Source organism: Chiloscyllium plagiosum, unplaced genomic scaffold (genome assembly GCF_037043375.1).
Source record: "Chiloscyllium plagiosum isolate Xiang-an unplaced genomic scaffold, Cpla_swu_hap1 HiC_scaffold_17, whole genome shotgun sequence".
Lineage (NCBI taxonomy): Eukaryota > Metazoa > Chordata > Chondrichthyes > Orectolobiformes > Hemiscylliidae > Chiloscyllium > Chiloscyllium plagiosum.
In genome coordinates, this window is record NW_028270155.1 from 36,072,130 (window position 1) to 36,098,937 (window position 26,808).

The following is a 26,808-nucleotide window of genomic DNA, read 5'->3' on the forward strand; positions in this document are numbered from 1 at the left end:
TTGTACGTATTCAGTGTCTGACCGCATGTTGAGAATTCTGAGCTTCACAACCGGCTAGCAGTGAGAGACGAAAGGATTGGGAGGGTCGCATAATGGGCAAAAAAAGTAAAAAGGATAAAAAGGGAAAGGGAGCTGATAAAAATGCGGCCAAGATGGAGAAAAAGATCGTCAAACATTCTAAGAAGGAGGAGGTGAGGAGGGAGACTGGGAGAGAAAGAAGCCGGAAGTCAGTGGAAACTGTCGCTTTGCTCCTGGTTTCAGGCCTCAGACTTTGCAAAGATGACATTGTCATTAACAATTATAGTTCCAAAAAAAGGCACAATTTGCTCTTTTTTAAATGATTAATGTAAACCTTAAGATGGGAGTGGGGAAAGAGTAGACAGTTCATGTTTGGGGACTGAGACCTGAAACATCGATTCTCCTGCTCCTCAGATGCTGACTGACCTGCTGTGCTTTTCCAGCACCACCCTCTCAACTGTAATCTCCAGCATCTGCAGTCCTCACTTTCATGAAGCTAATCTTTGAGAGACCGCTGAGTGACCACAGACTTCATGCACCCACATCCACTTAATGCCTTACCTGTACCTTTATGTTGCTGCAGTGAAATTACTTTTCTTCCAAGGAGTTGATTCTACCTTGAGGTCAAGGAGGGGGCATTGTGAATGTGCCAACCTTTGTATGGGAGCTATCTATGTATAAACATGAAGTCATTGTTTTTGTGTTGCTCTGCATATAGCCTTAAACCCAGCTAGACAGTGTAATCTTTGTCCTGTTTTGACTCCTGATTGGTCTCAACACCAGGAGAACTCTGAAATGTTTGAAAAACAATTTTATGCCTACTTTAGATATATATTCCAAAAACACACGAAGACACTATTCATCTAGGCTTGATTTGATTTTGGAATTACTGTCAGTTTTAGTGTTTTCTAGAGGGAACTACTTTGCAGTTAGCCGACAGTAATGTTGTGTTTTCACTTGTTGGGTTACTTGCACGTGGCAAGTTTTTTAAGAACAGAACCAAATTGTGGAGGATTAAAAGTCTTTTTGGTCCATCAGTATCATCCCTCAAGTGAATCATTCTGATGTCTAATTTATATTTTGAATGATTATGTTTTTACTATGGTTGATAGATATTGAAGTGTTCTTAAGTTAAGGGGTTTTAACGGAAACTACAAATAGAAATTCAATTTTTAAAATAGTTTGTGCACTTGCATTTTAGCAATGTCAGTGTTAAAGTTTATTAACTAACTATCAATAAAGAATAAACTCAAATTGTCCAGCTATAATTTCATCCTTGCTTGCCTTTTTCCCCCCTTTTTGAATTTGGACCTGTGACAAATCAAAGTGAACATTCTGAATATTAACCTTCACAGCCAAAGTTATTTGAAATTGGACTGGAATTAGATATTTTCTAATTGTCGCGATGCTATTGCACAGCCCTGGATGAGGTGGGACTTGAACCTAGCCCTCCTAACACAGAGGTAGGAACACTAGCACTGTGAAATGAGAGCCCTTTGGACTGGAGTAGCATCGCCTCATGCTACTCACCTGTGCTTTGCATATCCACTTGTGTAATAAAATCATCATTGACCAGGTTTCCTCAAGTTATTTGCTGGTGGCCCTGCTTGAAGTGATTGGTGTTGCTGCACACTGAGGGAAATTCTTACAAAGTTGCGAATTTCTGTAATCATGGCAATCTTGCAGGGATTTCTGCAACCGATCTATAACCATGGCAATCCTGGAGAAAATTCTAGTAAGAAGGAATTTGGGAAAATGTAAGATCATAAGAAATAACCATCTTGGCCATACAGTCCCTTTGAGCCTACTCAATCATTCAATTAAATCACAGACATCCGTAACACCAGCTTGTACACCAGTCAATGAAGGTAAGCATGCAGGTACAGCAGGTAGTGAAGAAGGCTACTAGCATGCTGGCCTTCATAACAAGAGGGATTGAGTATAGAAGCAAAGAGATTCTTCTGCAGCTGTACAGGGCCCTGGTGAGACCACATCTGTGCAGTTCTGGTCTCCAAATTTGAGGAAACACATTCTGGCTATTGAGGGAGTGCAGTGTAGGTTCACGAGGTCAATTTCTAGTATGGCGGGACTACCTTACACTGAAAGACTGGAGCGACTGGGCTTGTATACCCTTGAGATTAGAAGACTGAGAGGGGATCTGATTGAGACATATAAGATTATTAAAGGATTGGACACTCTGGAGGCAGGAAACATGTTTCCGCTGATGGGTGAATGCCGAATCAGAGGACACAGCTTAAAAATACGGGGTAGACCATTTAGGAGAGAGATGAGGAGAAACTTCTTCACCCAGAGAGTGGTGGCTGTGTGGAATGTTCTGCCCCAGAGGGCAGTGGAGGCCCAGTTTCTGGATTCATTTAAGAAACAGTTGGATAGAGCTCTCAAGGATTGTGGAATCAAGGGTTATGGAGATAAGGCAGGAACAGGATACTAATTAAGGATGATCAGCCATGATTATATTGAATGGTGGTGCAGGCTCAAAGGGCAGAATGGCCTACTCCTGCACCTATTATCTATTGTCTAACACACAATTTATAATATAACACTTAAATCTCTAAAGTTGTCTATCTATGGAGGGGAGCAGGTTGAAGTGACTGCTTGGTGCGAGGGAAATACTTTCACCCCTTTTTTCATTATCCTGTCTACTTTTTTTTTTCAATCTGGTACAAGTGAAAGAATGCTTGGTCAGAAGGATTCTTCAATTTTTTTATTTGGTCAAACATTTCCAGATTTTGTTTTTAGAGTTGTTGAATTGGTAAAACAGATTCCTAAATGTAATGAAATGAACCTAAGTGATATTTTCTTTACACCAGAAAACAAAACTACTGTTATTTCTAAATATTTTTGCCTGGGAACGATTTTCAGCCAAAGTTTGTTTTAACAGCACCGTAATATTACTTGGATTTCCTGCAGTCCATTTTTTTTTCTTTGATTATCACTGGCAATTCAGTGGTAAAGTTGAACATGAAAAGAAGATGAATTTTGTTTTGTTGATTTAAAAAATTATAAGCTAATGATCCTTAGTGACAAATAACGTCCTTCTTTTCTGCACTTTCAACATGTTTGGTTGTTTTAATGGGTCAAAAGTTTATATTCAGTGCAGTTTGAAAGTTGCCAGCTTTTTGAAGCAGTTTTTAAATCTTTTGTTAATTTTCCATGTATGTAATAGAGGAATGACTGGGATGCTGATGTTGATTTTGCTAAGTGTACAAGGCATTAAATAAACAAATAAATGTTAGGGTATCCAACTGAGTATGTTGTACTATTATCACTTAAAATAATATAATATGACTCACTATTTTCACTGTTAATTTGAGTGTTTTTGTAACTCAGTGCCTAATTATCTTGGATGTACAATATGTCTCACTGGAGAGTGACTGTGTTTGTATCTGTGAATTCTGTCAGTTCTCAATCTCAATTAAGGTTTGAAGTGAAGTCTAAATTTCCACATGACAGAGAAACCAAAGGTGCCACACTTGGGTAGCTGCAGACAAATGACTACAGTAAAGAAAGAACTTGTATTTATATGCAAAAGCAAAACACTGAGGATTGGAAAGTAAAATGGTAAAGGGCAGAAATACAAAACTCTGCAGAAAACAAAGCTAGCATTTCAGATTGACCTTTGAGAAGAACAGAAGTTTTACTCAAATACAGAGGCAAGTAGGAGGAATAAAAAATGGAGTAGGAAAAATGAAAATCAAAATCTGAAAGCTGGAAGACAGGAGACATGGAGGGTTACAGTACAGCTGTCATGGAAGATCACTGACCTGGAAGGTAAACACTTTCAGTCTTTGTGGGTGTATGTTCATGATCTGCTTCAATATTTTGAGCAGTTATGAATGATGCAGACATTAGTGAGTGCCCCTACTTTTGACGTGGTGAATCTTTTCCTGTTTTCTTTCTCTGTATTTAAAACCTATTGCATTTTTAATTTTGTGTCAGTTTTCATAATGTTTAAAAAAAGGTATAGCAGGTTTTATACAAGTACAGAAGAAGAGTAAAGGGATAGGAGAGGAAGTAGTGAAAGAGAAAGTTTGTGACAGGGTCGAAACGAGGAGAGATCAAGAATTAAGGTTGTATGTTTGCTCGCTGAGCTGGTAGATTTGATCTCAGACTTTACCATGCTAGGTAACATCCATCAGTGAGCCAGTCCTGATGAAGAGCTTTTGTCCGAAATGTCGATTTTCCTGCTCCTCGGGTGCTGCCTGACCGGCATGCTTTTCCAGCACCACTCTGATTTCCAGCATCTGCAGTCCTCACTTTTGCCTAACATCATCAGTGAGCTTCCACTGAAGCGTTGTTGTTCTGTCACGCTTGTTATTTATCTATCTCGATTTGTTGTGGTAAGTGATACCATTTCTGGTTCTGTTTGTGAGAGGTTGGTAAATGGGGTCCAAATCTATGTTTGTTAATGGAGTTCCTATTTGAATGCCAGGCCTCTAGGAATCCCCATGCGTATCTTTGTTTAGCCTGTCCAAGGATGGATGTATTGTCCCAGTTGAATTGGTGTCCCTCTTCATCTGTGTGTATGGATACCAGTGATTATTGGTCATGTCTTTTGGTGGCTAGTTGGTGCTTATGTATCCTGGTGGCTAGCTTCCTGCCTGTTTGTCCAATGTAATGTTTTTTGCAGTCCTGTAGGGTATTTTGTATATGATGTTCATTCTGCTGGTTGTTGGTACAGGGTCCTTTATATTCATTAGGAGTGTTTCATTGTGGTAGTAGGTTTGTGGGCTACCATGATGCCGAGGGGTTGGAGTAGTCTGGTCGGCATCTCTGAGATGTCTTTGTATGGCAGGGTGGTGACAGTCTCTGGGCATGTTGTGTCTTCCTGTTTTGGTCTGTTGCGCAGGAATCAGCGGACTGCACTTATCAGTTACCTGTTGTTCCTGAATCCGTTGTTTTTCCTCGGCTTCTCATAGTTCCTGGGTGCTGCAATGTCCTGATGCAGCTCCGTTTGTGGGTGTTGGGATGATTGCTCCTATAGTTGAGTATCTGGTCAGTGTGTGTGGCTCTCCTGTAGACGCTGGTCTGCAGCTCTCCATTTTTGTTCTTATGTGATGTCCAGGAAGGGGAGTCTGTTATTGTTCTCTTCCTCTTTTTGGTGAACTTTATACCGGTAAGAAAATTGTTTATGTGTTTGTGGGTTTCTTCTAATTTGTTGCGTTTCATGATGACAAAGGCATCATCCACAGAGTGGACTTGGGCTGGATTGTGGGAAGGACTGCTTGTTCTAACCTAGGCATAACTGCTTCCACTAAAGGTCCTGATATTGGTGACCCCATAGGCATCCCATGGATTTGTTTGTAGATCTTGTCGTTAAAAGTGAAGTAGGTTGTGAGGCACAGATTTACGAGTGTGAAGATGCTGTCCATACTGATTGAGTTGGAGTTGTCTGGTATTTGTGTTCTTGGTTTATCTAGCAGTGATGTCAGTGTTTCTTTGGTGGTAGTGTTTATTGATTTGAAAAGGGCCGATACAATGTATTCCGGAGCAACGGGTACCCAATAAGCACAGTCCACCGATTCCTGCAAACAGACCTAAACAGGAAGACACAATATGTCCAGAGACTGTAGCCACCCTACCATACGTCAAAGACATCTTAGAGATGCCAACCTCGCAGCTAGGCATCATGGTAGCCCACAAACCTACTACCACCACACTGAACAGCTCCTGATGAATTTAAAGGTCACTGTACCAACAACCAGCAGAACGAACATCATATACAAAATACCCTGCAGGGACTGCAACAAATATTACTTTGGACAAATGGGCAGGAAGCTAGCTACCAGGATACATGAGCACCAATTAGCCACCAAAAGACATGACCAACTATCACTGATATTCATACACACAGATGAAGAAGGACACCAGTTTGACTGGGACAATAGATCCATCTTAGGACAGGCTAAACAAAGACACGCACGGGAATTCCTAGAGACTTGGCATTCAAACCAGAACTCCATCAATAAACACATTGATTTGGACCCCATTTACTAACCTCTCAGAAACAGAACCAGAAATGGTATCACTTACCACAACAAACCGAGACAAATAAATAACAAGCATGACAGAAAACCAACGCTTCACCGGAGGCTCACTGATGTTGTTAGGCAAAAATGAGGACTGCAGATGCTGGAAATCAGAGTCCAGATTAGAGTGGTGCTGGAAAAGCTGATGTTGTTACCCAGCGTGGTGATGAAACGTCTGAAAACAAATCTACTAACTCAACGAGCAAACCTACAACCTGATCCACAAAATCTCCAAAATCTCAAGAATTGAGAATCACAGTATAGCTTTGGTGAAAAGCCGTAAATCTGAAATGAATACTTAGGTACTGTTTGTGCAGGTTGTTTTCAGATCTGTGGAATATTTCCAGTATTTCTCATTTTAAATTGCGTTTATACAGCACATTTCAAGGCTGACCCAAAGTGTTTTGCAGTCAACCAGCTTTTTTTGGTAAGTGAAATGGCTGTTGTAAAGAAAGAAATATGTCCACTTTTTTTTAATATAAGGCCTCCCACAAATACAAATGAGGTAATGATTAAATACTTGACTATACCAATATTGGTTGAGGGACAGATATTTACCAAGAAACAGAGTTGGAAAACACTACCCTTCAAAACATAACCATGTGATTTTTAATGCTCACCCAAAACAGCAAGTGGCATCTCAGTTAAAATATCTAAAAGTTAGCACCTCTGACTGATGAAGCACTGTTCATTACTGTACACAAATGACAGTTTTGAAGTCCCTGAAGTTGCATTTGAAAGCATGTCTTTTGTCTCATACAAGAGTACTACCTTTGAGGCAAGGCTGTTAAGTTAATGCTATTGTCATTTATCTGTGAGCAGAATAGTCCGTGCAGGACAAACAAGAATCAAAAGAAATCCATTTTTTTTAAATCACCCATAATTCCATTAGGGAGGAAGTTCCAGGATTTTGACCCACTGACAGTGAGGAAGCAGTAATATATTTCCAAATTGGGATGATGAATGGCTTGGAAAGGAACTTGCAGATGTTTGTTTGCCATGCACTTACTGTCATTATCCTTCTAGATGATGGTTCTTGTAGATTTGGTACTTACTATCCAACAAGCTTTTGTGAATTTCTGCAGTATATCTGGCCAGTGGTACATATTGCTGCTACTGACCTTTGGTGGTGGAGAGTGAATGTGGATGTGGTGCTTTATCCTGGATGGTATCAAGCTTTTTGAGTTTTCTTATACCTATAAATCATCCTGGCAAGAGAAAAATATAACATCACGCTTGTGACTTGAACTTTTTAGATTGTGTTTTGGGTGGCATGGTGGCTCAGTGGTTAGCACTGCTGCCTCACAGCACCAGGGTCCCAGGTTCGATTCCAGCCTCGGGTGACTGTCTGTGTGGAGTTTGCACATTCTCCCCATGTCTGCGTGGGTTTCCTCCGGGTGCTCCAGTTTCCTCCCACAGTCCAAAGATGTGTAAGTCAGGTGAATTGGCCACGCTAAATTGCCCATAGTGTTAGGTGCATTAGTCAAAGTGGAAATGGGTCTGGGTGGATTATTCTTCGGAGGGTCGGTGTGGACTGGTTGGGCCGAAAGGCCTGTTTCCACACTGTAGGGAATCTAAGTGAATTACTTGCCCCAAGACTCTTAGATTTTGACCTCCTGTTTTAGCTGCATATTTATTTGCCTCATTCTATTTAGTGGTAATTCCCCCCAGGGGGTTGATAGTGGTGGATTTAGTGATAATAATTCTATTGAATGTTCAGAGGTGATAGTTTAATTTATATTGATGATGATGGTCATTGCTTGGCACTTCAGTGGCATGAATACTATTGCCACTCATGAGCTGAAACCTGGCTGTTGTCTAAATCATGCTATATTTGGACATGAACTACTTCAATATCTGAGGAGTTGCAAATGATCCTGAACATTGTGCAGTCATCAGTGAACTTTCCCATCTCTAACCTTGGAAAGTTATTGATGAAGCAGAAGAAGGTGGTTGGACTGAGGACAGTACCCTGATGAATTCTTGCAGCATGTCATGGAGCTGAGATGACTAACTTCCAACAACTTTAACTGCCTTCCTTTGTGCTACGTATGACTCCAACCAACATAGAGTTTCTCCCAATTGCAATTGACTCTAGTTTTGCTCCGCTCCTTGATACCACAATCAATGTGGCTTTGATATTGAGTGTAGTCAGTCTCACCTCCCCTCAGGAATTAAACGCTTGTTCACATTTTAAGCCAAGGCTGTAGTGAGGTCAGGACCTGGGTGGTTCTGCTGGAACCCAAACTAAGCATCAGTTAGTAGTTTAATGCAATGTGAATTCTGCTTTAAGATTTTACTGATGATCATCAGTAGATTGATGGAGTGGTAACTGACTCAATTGGATTTGTTCTGCTTTTTGTGTACAGGATATGTGTGCCAATTTTCCTTAGCTTGGCTAGGGGTATGGCATGTTCTGGAGTATGTGGCTTCAGTACTTCTGCTGGAATGTTGTCAGGCCCCATAGCCATGGCAGTATCCAGTGCCTTCAGCTATTTCTTAATATCACATGAAGCGTCTCAAATTGAGTAATGACTGGCATCTATGAAGCTAGGGACCTCTGCAGGAGGCAGCAGTGGATCTTGTACTTGGTACTTTTGGCTGAAGGTTGTTGTAAATGCTTCAGCCTTATCTTTTGCACTGATGTGCTGAGCTCACCCTTCTTTGAGGATGGGATATTTGTGGATCCTCCTCCTTTGGTGAGTTGTTTATTTTTCCACCACTGTTCATGATTACATGTGGAAAGACTTGTCAGCTGTTTGTGGAATCCTTAGCCCTCTATTCACTTGCATTTTATGTAGCTTGGCATGTGAGTAGTCCTATTTTGTAGCTTCACTGGGTTGGCACCTCATTTTTAGGTACGCTTGTTGCTGCTCCTGGCAGGTACTCCTGCATTCTTCAGTCGATCCCCTGGGTGGATGTTAATGGTACTGTAGGGATACGTGGAGACATGAGATTGCAAGTTTCATACTGTGCTGCTGCTGGTGGCCCACTGTACTTCGTGAATGTCTGAAGTATATCACATTTAGCGTGGTGATTGTGCCACACGAAATGATGGAAAGTATTCCGAATGTCAGGATGGGACTTATCACCACACACTCCTTAGGGAGACTCTGTCTTATTAATATTGTCATGGCCCCATACACCTGTGGCAGGCAGATTGGTGAGGATGAGGTCAAGCATGTTTTTTTTCTTCTTGCTAGACCCAGTCTAGCAGCAATGTCCTTGGGACTTTATCAGTTCAGTCAGTAGTGCTGTCAACAATCCACTGTTGGTGATGGACATTAGAGTCCCCCAATCTTGAGTACATTCTGCACCCTTGCTTCCTTCAAGTAATATTTAACATGGAGGAGTACTGATTTATCAACCAAGAGCTTCCTTGCCCATGCTTGATCTTGTGCCATGCAAGGTCATGGGGTTTGGAGTCAGTGTTTAGATCTCTGAAGGCATTCCCTCCTTCCTTTATATCACTCTGCTACCACCTCTGAAGGGCTTTTCCTGCCAGTGGGACAGGACCTGTGGTGATGGTGTTAACAGGGAATTGTCTAAGGTATTATTCTGTGAATGTGATGGTAAGGTTAGTCTGATGAGTCTATAGATATTTTGCCCAATGTTGACACTGGCCCCCAGATTTTAGTGAAGAGAAGTTTACATGGTTTGATGTCTTTTCAGTGTCTTGTTCAATATCACATCTTTCATATGCTTTCAAATATTTTTGGGGGCATTTTAGCAGTTGATACAAATGAGTGACTCACTGAGCCATTTCAGAGAGCAGTTAAAAGTCCATTACATTTCTGTGGAACTGGAATCACATGTATGCCAGATCATGGAGTCCTAAAGGGTAAGGATGACAGCTTTCCTTCCCTCAAGGACATAGTGAACCAGATGGCTTTTTAAGACAGTTCATAGTGGGTTATTAAGTCATCATGAGACTTTGTTGAACTCAAAATCCTCTATCTACCATAAACTAGTAGCAATATTACTACACCAGAGCTTCGTCTAATCCTGAACCAATTGGAATTCAGTAGCACTTTTCTCCCCTTTTTTTTACGTTTTTCTTTTTATTGATATTATTCATCTTCAGTCATATTTTAAGTTATGGTTGAAGTCCTGAAAAGAGTTTACTAAAAAAAAATTTGTTTGCTCCACTCAGGAAGATCTAGAAACTCTAATAGCTGAATTCAGGCAACTTGATGCAAAAAAGACTCAAATCACAGAGGAGGCTTGTGCTCATCCTTTGCCACGGTAAGTAATGAAAAGAGAGAAGTCATGTTTTTTGATTTGAATGTCTGTTTTGAACTTTGGCCTTTGTATCACTTCTTCCTTTCTGAACAATTGCTTAGGCAGAGATGTCATATTTTAAACTTTCTTTGGAATCAGTATACAAATAAAGCAACAAAGGAACATGAAAAGTCTTCAGCTCACTTTACCTCAATTGTTTTGTTTCAGAACTTGTTCTGATGACTGAAGGAGAATATTTATGGAAACATGTACTTTCTGTGCATGTTCCGTAATAGTAAAGATTACTAAGAACAGCTATCTTGAAGGAGGTAGAATTGTAGAATCTCCGGAACACCTGCACCAACCAACTCCACGGCCCCGTGGCCGAACACTTCAACACCCCCTCCCACTTCACCAAGGACATGCAGGTCCTGGGCCTCTTCCATTGCCACTTCCTTACCACCCGATACTTGGATGAAGAACGCCTCATCTTGTGCCTTAGGACCCTCCAACCCCATGGCATCAAAGTGGATTTCACCAGTTTCCTCATTTCCCCTCCCCCAACCTTATCCTAGTTCCAACCTTCCAGCTCAGCACCGCCCTCATGACCTGTCCTACCTGTCCATCTTTCTTCCTACCTATCTGCTCCAATCTCCCCTCTGACCTATCACCATTACTCCCACCTCCATCCACCTATTACACTCTCAGCTACATTCTCCTCCCACCCCAGCCCCACCCCCTCCTATTTATCTCTCCATCCCCAAGGCTCCCAGCCTCATTCCTGATGAAAGGTTTTTGCCCGAAACGTCGATTTTTCTGCTCCTCGGATGCTGCCTGACCTGCTGTGCTTTTCTAGCACCACACTCTCTAACCTCCAGCATCTGCAGTCCTCACTTTCACCCTGTAGAATTTTATAGTACAGCATGATGCTGCATACCAATGCTGCCACTCCAAAGGCCTTTCCCCACATCAATGAATTTTTTTTCTATTTACCTTTTGTTTAAACGGTATAATAATTTTGTGTTTCACCATCATTTCTGACAGGGCATTGTAAACCCGAAAGGTCATCTATGGAAAATATTCCTCTTAACTGTAACTTGTCTTTTTTCATTTTTCTGTTTTTGAAATGAGAAAAGTGTTTTAAAAGTCAAGGATTGGTGAGGGTTTTTGGTACTTTTTAAATGTAAGCTTCTTGATACCATTTGTGAGTATTGTATGCCCAGGTATTGATTCAAGCAGTGGGAAAAGCCTAGTTACGGATGAGCTGGGGGCAGGGAGCTGTATGTAAATGAAGATTTGACCAATGGCTAGTAGCTGATTGTCTGTGGAATAGTGTTTAGTTAATAACAAAGGCCTCCTACTTGCCAACAACTATGTGATTGGCTGCTGAACAACTTATATGTGGGTGTTTGGGCAGAAGCAATGAGATCTCTAGTAAATAAGAAGCTGATCTTCTGCATTTAAAAAGCAACTCAAACCTGAAGATAGCCACTTTATTGACCCTCATCAGTTGCTTGAAACATATGCACAAATTCTAGTTCTCATACAACAATAATGTTGTGTTTAGCATTATCCCTATTGCTATGTGTATGTGAAAAATGCCAGAAGCTTGAATTGACTTATTTGCTCATTGGACATTTAACTCAGGTGGCAATATCAAACAAGTATTCAAAAGAGGGCTCAGTTATGTTGGTATGTCAGTTTTGCATTACAAACTCATGAGGATAAGCGAATTGCATATACTTCATACTTCGACATAAATTAGGGGCTGTTGTGGTAGTGTCCCTATCTCTGATCCATAAGGGTTGGGTTCAAATCCTACCTGCTCCAGAGGTGTGTGATGATATTTCTGAACAGGTTAATTAAAAAATATCTCCATTCAAGTGCATATTTTGTAGGGAATCGTGACAATACTGAAAACCTGGGTGATTATCACCTGTATGTTAAGTTCCTCCTCAATACTTGGAAGCATTTTTAGGAATGAAAGACAGCAATTTATTGTTGAATGCTCCAGCAATAAAAACCAAAACTAAAGGAAATGGTGCAATATTGATATTGTTGCAGGAGATAAACATGCATTGTTTTGTAGAATATTTCCTTTGGTGAGCAAAAAAAGCAGACCTGGTATTTGCCTGTACTGAAAGCGCCAAATCTGGATAAAATGCATGGAAAGATAATGAAGTGAGGGTGGTAATTGCAGTGGCACCACCCATCATTATCTAACCTGGATAGCTTTGAGGAATTGGCAGCTATGTGGAAGAATAAATTTTAATGCAGAGAGGTATGAAGTGATTCAATTTGATAGGGAAAATGCAGTGAGACAGTAACAGTGCAGTTATACAGGGCATGTAGGAACTGTTTATAAATGTGCGCAATAGGTAGAGAGCATTTGACATTCTTGCTTTGTCCTTAGGGGCATAGAGTTCAAAAACAATTAAGTTATTTTAAATTTGTGTAAATTGTTAGTTTGGCTTCAGCTACAGTATTGTATCCAATTCTGGTCACTCCACTTCAGGAATATTTAGATGATACAGAAGATTTATGGGAATAGTTAGAGATGAGAAGGTTCACAGAAGATTTATAAGAGTCATAGTTATACAGCATGGAAATTTGTCTAACTTGTCCATGCTGATCAGATATTCTAAATGAATCTAGCCGTGTTTGCCAGCATTTGGCAATGTGGAAATGAAGTGGCATCCATTTTTTTGTATTGGCAGTGTATTTGGTTCACTCTTTTCTGTTGTCTGATTTTTCAGCTGTTATTTTAGAAATTATATGTACAGTCTCAACGGAAAATTCATGTTCAACAAGGAGATTTACAATTAAAAGTGGGAAATTGATGTAACTGTTGGTTAATTATGTTGTCCTTATGAAATTACTTCCAACTTTGACCCAAGAAGCTCCAAACATGGCATTTCTACCATGTTAACTCTGCATTATATTTTCAATCCTAGAAGTTATTGATCATCATTTGGTGCACATTTGCTCATTGCTGAAGAGGCCACGATTCTGCCACAAGAATCGCATGTGTGGCTGCCAGATATTACTATGGGTTGTTTCAGACATTGACATACATTGGTAGGATACTGTTGCTGCTGAAGATTGTGATGATGCATACTAGCCCTCTGGAGAAGTTGCCATTTTCTTTTGTTGCCAGCTGGTGATTCCGAGGTGTGATAATCAATAATGAGTTGTCATACTTGCAAGCATCCTTGAAGCTCCACTTTTGCATCCTCCTAAGCTGGTTCCAGCTACCTTCCCATATGGAAAGTCTTTGGATTTATGATCATGTTCTATCCTGCAAATGTGGCCAACCAACAAAGCCCCCTCTATTTTGGCACTAATAAATTTTAGAGTTCTACCTTTGAGAGAACTGCCACGTTCATGATTTTGTCCTACTGAGGTATACTGATAAAATGCCACAGACAGCAAAGATAAAATCATTGAAGTTCTTTTCTTTGTTCTAAGTCTGTGTATCATAGCTGCACAGCAAGAGACAGGGATTTTACTGTTATCAGGGTGGAGGGGTTGGATGGTTTGGTAATAAACCCTGCAGGGTTGGTTAAAACCAAGACCCTAGTTTTTGAATTCTAAATTGTTTTGTATTTTCCAATCAATATGCCAACCATAACATAACTGTTTTATATAGGAAAATGCATTGGCCAAATTAGATCTTTGCTTTAGGAAACATTTGGATAATTGAGCTGCATTTTGAATTGTGATGGGATGCACATCCTTAGTGGGTAACCAAAGTGGAGAAAAATGAAGTTCCTTAGTACTAGCATGCGTCATTTAAAAGAACATGCATATCTGTTTCAGTATTGTAAATTTGATATTTTTGTTTTTTTTTGACAGGTTGAATGCATCATTGTCACCTCACCCTGAGAAAAATGAATTCATCCTCTTTGGGGGTGAATACTTCAATGGCCACAAAGTAACGTATTTCACTTTTTTATGATAGCAGTTTTAGAACTCACCCTGGCACTTAACCTATATGTTGCTAGGTCAATAAGAAAGAAAAAGCTTCAGCTACATAACTCTTTCCAATGCCTCGAGACATCCCTAAGTACTCCATAGTCAAAGAAGAATGCTTAAGGTACAGTTGCATTCTAATTGCAAATGTGGCAGTTTGCACACAGTGAAATCTCACAATCACTAATGAGATTTATGATGAAATAATCTTAATTACTAGTGTTACTAAAGGATGAATTTTCATCTGGACATTAGATCAACTGCTGTGCTATTCTTTGAACATTTTAATGCAATCTTGAGTGTACAGCTTTTTACTGCTTCGTATGAAGGGCAGCACCTCTGAAAATGTATCAGTCCCTCAATTTTGCATTGAGATGCCAAATTAAGTCTTTAAAGTAAAGCTTGAATTTGCAACTTGCTGCTTCAGAGCAAAATTACTATCTCTGAGCCATGGCAAGTGATTTGTAATGTTAGATTGTATTTTTCTGGGATTGATGAGTGCAAAGTCACAAAAGCATAAATAAGTCTCGTCAAACATGCTTTCAATATAGCTTTTCCTTAGCATTCAGTTACTTTGTGCAGTCCTTTAAATAATAGGAAATTAGAGTGTTTAGGATAAGCCATAATGTTGTTTATATGCTTCAATTGATGTCAGCACATCATGGAATAATTCATTGTTTGGAACGTTAAGATGTGATAAAATAGGATATCAGTTCATTACAAGTGTATAAAATTTGGACAATCAACCTAAAATATGCATGTATCTCCAGTTGACATTTGAAAACTGCAAGTGACGGAGTCTCAAAAAAGTCCTTTTGACAATTCAAAGCAGTTTATAAACCACCCTGACACTGTTTAATGGACATCATTTTTGTATCTAATGAAATTAGAATATATTGCACATTTGGGCTTTTGTGACACAGTAATACTAATCCTCACTCTGATCCCGGATACCCCAGGTTTAAGTCCCTCCTGCTCCAGGGATGTGTAATACAATCTCTGGACAGGTTGATTGGAAAATACACACTGCAAATTCTACAGGTCTACAGTTCTCTTGGAGAAGCATCCCGAATTAGGATTTTATCAAGTTATGCCTTTCTACCAAGAACAGGAAAACATTATTGTGTAAATAGCAATAGGTTAGGAAAGGGGTGAGGGTGTCCTTGAACACCAGTCACTGAAATTAAGAATACAGGTGCAGCAAAAAGTGAAAAAGGCAAATATTGTAGTATGTTGGCATTCATAGCAAGAGGATTTGTGTACAAGTGAGAGATGTCTTGCTGCAATTGTACAAAGCATTGGTGAGACCACACCTGGAGTATTGTATGAAGTTTTGGTTTCCCTATCTAAAGAAGGATATTTCTGGCTATGGATGAAGCACAGTGAAGGTTTACTTGACTTATTTAGAGTCATAAAGTCATGCAGCATGGTGGGATGGCAGGATTGACATATGAAGAGTCATAGAGTCAGACACTGGATCAATTAGGACTGTACTCAGAGGTTCAGAAAAAGGAGTGGTGATCTCATAGAAACCTATAAAATTAAACAGGGCAAACACAGGAAGGATGTTCCTGATGACCAAGAAGTTCAAAACAAGGAATCATGTTCTTAGGATATAGGGTCGGCCCTGGATGTAGATTTGCTCGCTGAGCTGGAAGGTTCATTTCCAGACGTTTCGTCACCCTACTAGGTGACATCTTCAGTAAGTCTCTGGGCGAAGCACTGTTGATAATTCCTGCTTTCTATTTGTATGATTGGGTTGGCGATGTCATTTCCTGTGTTGGTGTAATTTCCTATTCTTTTACTCGGGGGGGTGGTAGATGGGGTCTAACTTGATGTTTGTTGATAGAGTTCCGGTTGGAATGCCATGCTTCTAGGAATTCTCATGCATGTCTGTTTGGCTTGTCCTAGGATGGATGTGTTGTCCCAATTGAAGTGGCGTCCTTCCTCATCTGTATATAAGATGTTTTGTCACCCTACTAGGTGACATCTTCAGCAGGCCTCCAGGCAAAGCACTGTTGATAATTCCTGCTTTCTATTTATATGTTTGGGTTTCTTTGGGTTGGCGATGTCATTTCCTGTGGTGACATTTCCTGTGGTGATGTAATTTCCTGTTCTTTTTCTCAGGAGGTGGTAGATGGGGTCTAACTCGATGTGTTTGTTCATAGAGTTCTGGTTGGAATGCCATGCTTTTAAGAATTCTCGTGTGTGTCTGTTTGGCTTGTCCTAGGATGGATGTGTTGTCCCAATTGAAGTGGCGTCCTTCCTCATCTGTATATAAGGATACTAGTGAGAGAGCCTCTCTCACTAGTATCCTTATATACAGATGAGGAAGGACGCCTCATGGCAGAGTATGCTCGAAGGATTGAGCGGCCGACTTCCTCTTCTGTTTTCTATGTTTACATTGTTTGAAATTTTACATAGAAATTGGGAGCAGATGTAGGGCCTCCCCTCTTTAAGGCTGGAAATTGTCTTGGAGAATGTGTCAGTTAATGATTGTCAGTTTATTGTAAAGCTAATTTGGCTAGTAAGCTTCGTTGGTGAGGCCTGCTCTGAAAAATGAATGAGAGAATAGCTGTCACCTCTTCGAATTATAACAGTTGCAGTACTTGTACATTTTTTTATTTCTGCAAAGAAGAGGGCTCCATGTATTAATGTAAGTACCTTCAGTTGTCAGTAATCATTTACTGAGGTATGATTGTCCACCTAGCAAGTTCTGTGTCTTGGTCACAGGTTCGTTGTGTCCTTGTACAATTACTGAACTCAAGACTGGAGTCTCATCTTCGACCACACGTTTGGCAGGTATTTCCAGACCTCAGGATTGCTGGCATTCTTTTCCCTGGTTCCTTTTCCTTGCTTCCTCTTGCCAGTGGGTGTTCTCATACAAGAGCTTCCTTCAAGTCTGTATCTTCTGAGCAAGGGTCTCGCAGGCCTTAATATCTATGTTGCGTTCCTAAGGTAAGCCTTCAGAGAGCCTTTGAAGCACTTCCTTGGTCCTCCTGTCATTTGAATGTTTTCCTTGAGCTGGATGAAGAAGATTTGCTTTGGCATTTGGAAACTAGGCATTCTGAGTACCTGGCTTGCCCAGTGAAATTAGTTTCAGTTGATTGTGACCTTGATGCTGGTGCGATTAGTTCCTTCAAGACCGCTGATATTAGTTAGCCTGTTGTCCCAGCTGATTCGGAGAATCTGTCCATAACAGCATTGTTGGTACTTCTCCAGGGCCTTGAGGTGGCGTCTATACATAGTTTTGGATCATATAAAAAAATCGTAAAGTTGACTGCCTTATACACAAGGGTCTTATATCAGGACAGATGTTGCAATCATCGAAGACATTCATCTTTGAGTGTCCGAAGATGGCACTTCTGGATAGGTTGCAGTGTTAGATTGCTGCAAGAATGTTATCCTTAGATGAAAGGTGGCTCCCCAACAGGGAAATGACCCCAGTTTGGGAGGACTTCTCCACTGATCTTAATGGAGGGTCTTGCCCTGGGACATTTGGTAAAGGACTTGAGTGTTGCTGAGGTTGAGTCTGAGACCAGTTCTTCGGTTTGCTTTGAGGTATTAAGCAAGGCTTGAAGATCCCTTTGCAAAGTACAGAGATGACATTTTAATCCACAGTCTGAAGTTCAGAGAGCGACGTCAATATTGTTTTCTTCTAGATTTTAACCAGTTGAGATCGTCTACAGGATAGATGGAAACTTTATCACCATTTTCCAATATGGAAGCTTGATCTTGATAAGATAAAGGATGGTGGTGATGCAAGTGGAGAAAAAGTTGGGGGTGATGACTGATCCCTGCTTGACTCCTCTTCAAAAGGTTCTGCTGTATTACAGGAGGTCGGACTATTGTTGACAATTTGCCATCTAGATGGAGGATGTTGATGAATTCCTCTGGACAGCTTGCCTTTGACAGGTCTTCCATAACACTCAGCAATTGATCTGACCAAAGTTTTTGACTGGTCAATGAAGACCATGTAGAGTGGTTGGTGTTGTTCCAGGCATTCCTCTTGGATTTGCCAGCTGTGATAATCATGTTCATTGTTCCAAGAAACAGAAACCACATTGGCTTTTTGAAGGATTTCTTCAGAGACAAGAAGTCGTCCATTAAGAATTCCTGCAGTGATCTTTGATGAGGGAGACTAAGCAGATTCCTTGGTCATACCCACAGACTACTTTGTTGCCTTTCTAGAAGAAGGTGGTTGTGACAACATCCTTGAGATTGGCAGCAGTTTCTTTTCTGTCCCAGATTTTAAAGAACTGTTGGTAGAGATGACTGATTAAGCTTTGCTGGAATCCCATCCACTCTTTGTGTTTAATGCAGCTTTGACTTCTGCAACATTTTGAATAACACCTAATAATAACATTCTGTGGAAGACCAAGATCATCTTTGGGGAGTTGGGGATTTCCTCACATGTGTCCTTAACTATGATTATATCATGGTTGAGGAGTTCTTTGACGTGTTCTCTCCATTGAAGGCTGATGGTTTCTCTGCTTGTCTCAAAAGGGTTCCATCCTTATCCTGCGCTGATTTGAAGCCAAGGGTATTTGGTCCAATCATTAGTGGCATGGAAGAGGCCCCAGGTGTTGTGATTATTGATAAAAAGTTGCAGCCCCTTTAGCTTTCTCAGTCCACCATTTAGATTAAATTAGATTACCTATAGTGTGGAAACAGGCCCTTCGGCCCAACCAGTCTACACCGACCCTCCGAAGAGTAACCCACCCAGACCCATTTCCTTTTTGATTTCCCTCCTCCTTCTTTGTGCCTCCACTTTTGCTGTTGGAGTTACCTTTGCATTGCTGATGATGTTTTACCAATTACAGAGAACTTTCCTCTTGTTGATGAAATCTTGGGTATTGTGGTCATTCTCATCGAGCCAGTGTTGGTGTTTCCTGGCCTTGTAGCTGAAGGTTTCTTCACCACATACAATCATGGCTATCTTCAGCTCTTTCTAGATTTCATCCACTAAATGAATGCTTTGGAGATTTTGGTGAAAACGTTGAAAAGGTTGGGGGTGATAGAGCCCTGCTTGGCTACTTTGCTTGGCTCTTAAAGCTGCTCACCATTGATCTTCTTTCTGAACAGTTTCTGCAGCTTATTTTAGTGGCATTTGATGGACATAGAGGAACTGATGCTTTGTTCAACTATCGACTGCAATGGTCATTGCTTTGATAATGAGGACATGCTTTTGGTCTGTAGATCAAATTATGTAGTTGATGATGTGTCAGTACTTTGCTCATGTATGCCTCCAAGAAGTCTTGAACTTCTTGTCTTTGTGGACAGTCTGTTGGTGATGACCAACTGTCTTGACCACAAAATGGGAGGAAGACCAATGTGGAAAATTCCCCAGGTGTCTTCTGTACATGAAATAAAGAACAAATCCAACCCATCTAATTACTGCCCAACAGCTTGTTCTTGATCATCAATAAAGTGAAGTAAGATGTCATCAGCAATGTTATCAAGCAGCATCTGCTCAGTGACGCCCAGTTTGGATTCTGTAAGGGTCATTCATCTGACCTTATTATGGCCTTGTGCAAACACAGACCGAACAACTGAGTTTGAAGTGAAAGTGACTTCCCTTGACTTCAAGTACCACGTTTGAGTGAGTTTAACATTAAGGAGCCCTGGCAAAACTAGATTAAATGGGAATTGGGGCAAACTCTTCACTGCTTAGAGTCATACCTGGCATATAGGAAAAATTGGTTGTGGTTGTTGGAGGTAAGTCATCTCTGCAGGAGTTCCTCAGGGTAGTGTTCTCGGCCCAACCATCTTTAAATGCTTCATCAATGCTGTCCCATACTCAGAATTGGTGATGTTCACTGATAATTGCACCATTTGTGACTCCTCAGATACTGAAGTAGTCCATATCTGAATGCATCAAGATCTGGACAATAACCAGGTTTGGGCTGATAAGTGCAACTAACATTCACACTACACCAAATCCAGTCAATGACTATCTCTAGTAAGAGACAATTCAACCACTCTTCCTTGACAATCAGAGGTGTTATTATCACTGAATGCCTCAGGATAAATATCCTGCAGAGTTACCATTATATGATGATTAGATGATTATTTATCAGAAATAATGTGCAGGATTATGAGGGATGTGACAACATAGGGGGGATGGTATTAAGTCAGGATGTTTTCTCAGAAATATTCCTGATGAAGGGCTTTTGCCCGAAATGTCGATTTTCCTGCCCCTCGGAAAAGCACCTGCTGTGCTTTTCCAGCACCACTCTGATCTAAACTCTGGTTTCCAGCATCTGCAGTCCTCACTTTTGCCCTGTTTACTCAGAAAGCCAGTGCAGCCACAATGTGCCAAATAGCCACAATGTGCCAAATAGCCACATTTGTACCATTACAACTCTTGAGATTCGGTGAAATGAGTGCAGCGGTAGATCGATACCTTCTCAAGGGCAATTATAAATACAGTGGCTACAAGAGCAGGTCAAAGACTAGGAATCCATGCCCCACTAAGTAACTCCTCAAATTCTGTCCACCTTATACAAGTCAGAAATGTGATGTCATTAAGAATACCATTACTTTTGAAGATCCTGAAGAAGGCTGCTCAAAAGTGGAGAAAGCTGTTGAAGTTCTGTCCTGTTCCTAATCCAAGAGCGAACAACTGAATCAAACTCGACCTTCTACATATCTCTCCAGTGATAATTCTGTCTCTATCACCTCTCGCTGAATGCCGCAGATCTCTGTTGTGTGGGGGAGTATGAATTCCTCTAGTTGGACGCCTTGCATGGGACACATTTTTAATGTAGGAATGCTGTTACACATCAGCAAGAAGGACGTTCCAGTTCCAGTGGCAAGGAAACTTTGACTGGGTCTCTCCTACTGCTGCAGTCTTCATCTGCTGTCACAGCTTCAGTGTATACAGTTGCACCACACTGTGAGTCAACTAAGAATCCTAAATTGGTTACCTGTAAAATTCTTAGCACAGTCAATATTATTTAGCAAATGTTGTAAGATAAAAAGCTTTGACAAAATTCTTCTAGTAGTACTCAAATAATATATAAGCATTTGTCATAATCTCAGGGCTATGCTATTTCACTGCTCTTTTGTTGGTGTAGAATATTCTTTATTGTCACATGTACTCCCGTATAGAAGTACAGTGAAAAATGTTTACAATGGCTGCCTTTAATAGCACCATCTTAGGTACAAGTACCTAGGTGCAAATCTTGAATACAAAAGAGGATTGAAAGGAAAAGTAGTAGCATTACTTAGTGTATAAAAAAAAGTTAAGGTAGTTGTAAAGAATAAAGGATTTATGTTACAGTCCAGTAAAGAGTTCCAAATAGCAGCAGTTCAGCATGGGATCTGACTGCCCGTGCCAGGCACAATCCCCTCCTATAGGAAGGGTGTTGTGAAACGTGAAAGGGTTGAGAAAAGATTTACAAGGTGTTGCCAGGATTGGAGGGTTTGGGCTATAGGGAGAAGCTGAATTGGCTGAGACTGTTTTCCGTGGAGTATCAGAGGCTGATGGGTGACCTAATATAGAGGTTTATAAAATCATGAGGGGCATGGACAGGGTAAATAGGCAAGGTCTTTTCCCTGGGGTGGGGGAGTCCAGAACGAGAGGGAATAAGTTTAGAGTGAAAGGGGAAAGATTTGAAAGGGACCTAAGGGACAACTTTTTTCATGCAGAGGGAATGAGCTGCTAGATGAAGTGGTGAAGGTGTACAATTACAATATTTAAAAGCCATCTGGATGGGTATATGAATAGGAAATGTTTAGAGGGATATTGCCCAAGTGTTGGCAAATGGGACTAGATTAATTTAGTTTATCTGGTTGGCATGGACGAGTTGGACTGAAGGATCTCTACAACTCATTAACTGTCCTGCTCCGCTCCCCTCCAACCTACAATCTGCTCCTCACTGGTAAGTTGCACTTCTCATGTACTCCGGACTCTTCCCCCCGCACAACTCTGGGACTGCTGCATGAGAGAATAAGTAGAAAAGGAACAAAAAGAACAGGCAGAGCAGAACAGCTCCTGCTGGAGCATCCTACTCTGCTGCCATCTTGCCGTTAAGTTATCTTGAATCTTCTGCCATAATTTTAGAGTGTTCTATCTTTATCCTAACTGACATTTAATCCCAGTCATCCGTAACCCCCATGCTTGAAGACCTATAGAATTTCCTAGACCACAAATGTCTAGATTTAGGCTTGTTGATCTTCATGTTCATTCACTGCTTTGTTTGCTGCACAATTTTTGTCAAGGTTTCAGCACCTACACCCCAGACTCTAGAATTTCCTCCTTACGCCTCTCAATTTTTCTTGTTAAGATGCTTTTTAAAACCAAGCTTTTAACCTTTAGCCTTTGGATTGGTGTTGGGCTATTACACCAAGTTGAAGGTTTTATATAAATGGTTGTTGAGAATAAATTCCAGTATTAATTTTAGTTCTTGACCCTTAGCAATTTCTTAAAGGAAAGAGAAAATAAACAATGATATCTATGTATCACAGATTGATTCTTCCATTTTACTGGTATGAGGATCTCTACACTACATTTGTGTAGGTCAAGTGTCCTGTTCACCTTTTGTTCACCATAAATGCTATTATGTGGTGTTACCACCCTGTTGAAGTGCAATAAAGAGCAACTTTGGCAACCCAAAGCTTGACATTGATGACAAAGTCCCCCATTGAGGAAAACAAAATTTTATGTCACCGCGATCTAACTACGTGACCAAACACCATTATCATTAAGTGATATCAAACTCTAGTTCAAAAGAAGTGTAGAGTACAAGAAAGAACAGGACAATGTGGGAAAATGTGATACTGACCTGTGAAGTTTTAATATAGGATTATTTCCATGCTAGTCAAGAAATTCTATGATTGTATAAATAGCATGCTATAGACAAAGCAAAATGATCCCACAGATAACGGGCTCAAACTCTAATGATTTGCAATATTCTGAGATGAAAAATGGTGTTCAGTTAACTAATTAAATGGAAGATGAGGCTTCTTGTGCTCAATAGTGGTGAAGAACATTGTGAGTAGATATGATAAAGCTAAAGTATTTGCAATCTTGCTCAACAATGTCTGTCTAAGGTGAATAATCCTCCTCTGATTCCTCCTGAGGACCCACCACGACTAATGTCAATTCTTAAAAGGATGATGTTGTACATACTCGCACATTGCAAGTCGTTTTCTCAAATTAGAAACTTTGCGGTGAATTGTTGTTGGAAGAAAGATGAATCCTCAGGCTATTAGATTTCAATTGTATAATTATGTTATGACGTGAGTCATTATAGCTCACTCTAAGAGTTTGAGTTCAACTTGCTGTTTATGCAGCACCTTTCACAACTTGAGGCCTTACCAAAATGCTTTACAATGAAGTATTTATGAAATGTAGTCACTTTTTGTGGGGCCTTGTAGCATTAATCGATTAATGACAACATTTTTTTTGAAATTTGAGAGAAAACTGTTATTCTGGTTGCTGAAATAGTTCTCCTGCTCTTCTTCAAATCTTGCTATATGCTTAACATCCATCATGGAGGGCAAATGGAACCTTAGATTAAAGTTTTGTCTGAAAGATGATACCTCCTTGTGTGTAGCATGTTGTATTTCTGGAACAGACAATACTTAGTTGTGAAATTTCCAGCTGAGAGGAAAATGGGTAAGAGGTTAATCAATTGTAAAGAAGTAAGGACTATGTTTTGATAATTTATAAAAGTGTTTGTCATGTGCTCAGGGAATAGCCAAATGGAATCCTGCTAATTGTACCTTGACTTCTACTTTTTTTCTCATTGTTCATTGTAGCTTTGTAGTCTGTCAGATAATAACTAATTCTTAGTTAATCAAGTGACTGTATCACAATTTAACTGAGCGGGGCGCAATGATGTTTGTGCCCCAATATTTAAGATGTCACAAAATGTATAAAATCCCATTTAGACCATCAAGGTGATAAATTTGCCTGATAGACTGACTGCTATTCAGTGCAAAAGTAATTCACACTAAGTTTTATCATTAACAGGAAATATTTGTTTCTTGATTAGTTGTCTTCAACAAATGGCCAGAGAAAGTAAAGGATTCCCGATGTACGACTATTGGACTTAAGCTATACTGGTTTTAAAAAACCAAAAAATACCTATTTATGACTAGGATAGACAAAGACTGAAAACAAAAGTCCAGATCTCAAGGGTGGGTTAACTCATTTGTTGGCTTCTTTTGATTCTGCTATTATGTCATACTGTTGGCTGCAAAATGATTGCTGTTCTTCATTTTGATAGTTCATCTATCTAGATTAGATTAGATTAGATTACTTTACAGTGTGGAAACAGGCCCTTCGGCCCAACAAGTCCACACCGACCTGCCGAAGCGCAAGCCACCCACACCCCAACATTTACCTCTTACCTAACACTACGGACAATTTAGCATGGCCAGTTCACCTGACCTGCACATCTTTGGACTGGTCTTATTTGAATTCTTGCCTTTAAGCTTTCTTGGTTTTGCTGTCTTCAAGCGCACAGGCATCTCTGGACAGAGACTGAAGTTTTCAGTTCACAAGCTCTAGATGTCTCTGGCTGCACTGCGGCCAAAGTTTGGTAGCAAACTGTAGCTCACCCAGTCCAAGGGCTGTTACCAAGCAACATTTCCTTAATTCAGTGACTCATGTGGTCACTCAATCACTAAGTAACAATCTCACTGCTTCACAGAGCGCCATTGGTCTTGCAGTGCTGAAAAAGTATACCATGTGATTCTTCCTTAGTTGCAAAACTCTCCTGCCATTTCAGCTATATAACAATATCTGCTTTCCATTTAGTTCATAGTTCAGAATGGAAGAACATGTGGTCCTTCCAAATGTAAGAGTAATATAAGAAATTATACATGCCTTGTGTGCACCTTTCCACACAGGTACTTCATATATTTGACAGTATAAGATTTCCTTTCTAAACTAATATACTTAATTAGAATTTTAAGAACTAATATAACAGCCTTTGATATCTGTTACCATTGCTGGGTGCTCTTCTGTGTTTACCTTAATGATAAGGAACTGGCGATACACCCATCAGGTACGTCATCTCGTGTTTTTGTCAAATGACGTGAATATTTGTGTATTACTTAACACTCTTAAAGCTTTCACCAAAATACTGAATGATTAATTTTTGGAATTTTAAAAAAAATGAATACTTTGTGTTGAACTGTGAAGTACATTTTACAAAAACCTGTAAACGTTTTGAAAAAATTCTAAAAGTTGGCTTGGGAGGTTTTTGATCAGTACTGTTTCCTATTTTGAGTAACTCACTCTCTGGAAATATGAAATTCTTCTGGTAGAAAACTGATGGAAGTGGATTGTTTGCTTACCTCTCTTGCCATGATGTTGGAACACAAGACTGATTACTGTTCTGATCTTGTCAGTTTCCTGACAAGTTGATTTGGTTTAAAATTAGTCCAAGACATTTGTCTAGATTTAGAGAAAATTAAAGAAATATATATTTGTTAAGCTGTTCTGCATTGTCAGATGTCAAAGAGCAATACATAAAAGGCTTTGTTAACTTTTTTCTATTATTGCAGACTTTTCTCTACAATGAACTATATTTTTACAATATCAAGAAGAACTCATGGACAAAACTGGAAATCCCAAATTCACCAGCTCCTCGTTCTGCTCACCAGGTATATTTGAGTGAAGGAAAGTAGAGTGTATGAGAGCGGCAACAATTTTTATTCTTTTTATGGTTTAGTCCTTCAGGCAATAATGATGACTGACTTGTTGTTATATGCGTATGCAATGCCAGCATATTGGGTGTATAGCTGCCTCCATCCTCCCCTTAATTACTGAGTCTACAGAGCCTACTTGGTGTAACGTGGTGCAGGAAAACCATGAAGTAGTGTAACAAGAAGAGGCTGGTGTCTTAAAAAGATATTGTTTGTTTCCACGATAGCAATCTGATCCAAGTTCCTACACATTAGATTAGCAGAATTAATACAAAGATAGTTTGGAGACCTAGGATAAGAGTTTAGTGACCTTCAAGATCCTACATTGTTCTGCCTTTCCCTCGTTCAAGCCCTTTTAACATCATCAGATTGGGTGTAAGCTTCATGCTATCTTCAACATTACTCCTTTCAGAACTGTTCCCTTACATACACTATCTCATATCTTACCACCTTCTGTCCTTTCCACCCCCTCACTCACTCAGTCCACCAAACTTTCTTACCAATATTAACATTTATAGATGTGTATATTTAATTACAATTGCCACAACTCCTCCTACCCCAAGCTTCTGACTTATAAATTCATATTTATAATTAAATTTATATAATATTTATATAATTTATATATTTATAATTATATATAATATTATATATTATAAATTATAAATTCGGATCATCTGGAAGTTTTACCTTTCCTCCAGAATGCATTCACATTGATTTTAATAGATTGGTAGATAGATCTTTGACTTGAGGCCTCCTGATCTTGATTCTCTTCTGGATCTTGTGAAGTCTGCAAAGTTTCTCTGCACGGGAGAATCTTTTATCTCTTGGATAACCTTAGCAGAGGATGTAGTTCTTGCTGAGCTAGGCAATTGATCCATTAGGA

The 26,808-nt window shown here is 40.0% G+C and overlaps 2 protein-coding genes across 2 annotated transcripts in view; both read left to right on the forward strand.

Annotated features, from left to right (window-relative positions):
- LOC148147313 (kelch domain-containing protein 4-like) lies at window positions 1-25,883 on the forward strand. Its single transcript, XM_087995840.1, has 5 exons — window positions 1-191; window positions 10,222-10,313; window positions 14,145-14,223; window positions 24,266-24,410; window positions 25,785-25,883. The coding sequence occupies exons 1-4, from the start codon at window positions 93-95 to the stop codon at window positions 24,293-24,295; spliced, it is 300 nt and encodes a 99-aa protein (XP_087851966.1). The 5' UTR covers window positions 1-92; the 3' UTR covers window positions 24,296-24,410; window positions 25,785-25,883.
- The window catches only part of LOC122558350 (kelch domain-containing protein 4), a 74,056-nt gene continuing 73,032 nt past the window's right edge, over window positions 25,785-26,808 (forward strand). Inside the window, exon 1 of the mRNA XM_043706814.2 lies at window positions 25,785-25,883. The gene's annotated coding sequence lies outside the window, so the exon portion shown is untranslated. The remainder of the gene's footprint in view (window positions 25,884-26,808) is intronic.

Bases quoted from the DNA above. Each gene is read 5' to 3' on its own strand.
- LOC148147313 (XM_087995840.1), top strand. From the start codon at position 93: ATGGGCAAAAAAAGTAAAAAGGATAAAAAGGGAAAGGGAGCTGATAAA. The intron at 10,314-14,144 runs GTAAGTAATGAA...TTTTTTTGACAG, and splicing joins TGTGCTCATCCTTTGCCACG to GTTGAATGCATCATTGTCAC. The intron at 14,224-24,265 runs GTAACGTATTTC...TTTCTTGATTAG, and splicing joins AATACTTCAATGGCCACAAA to TTGTCTTCAACAAATGGCCA.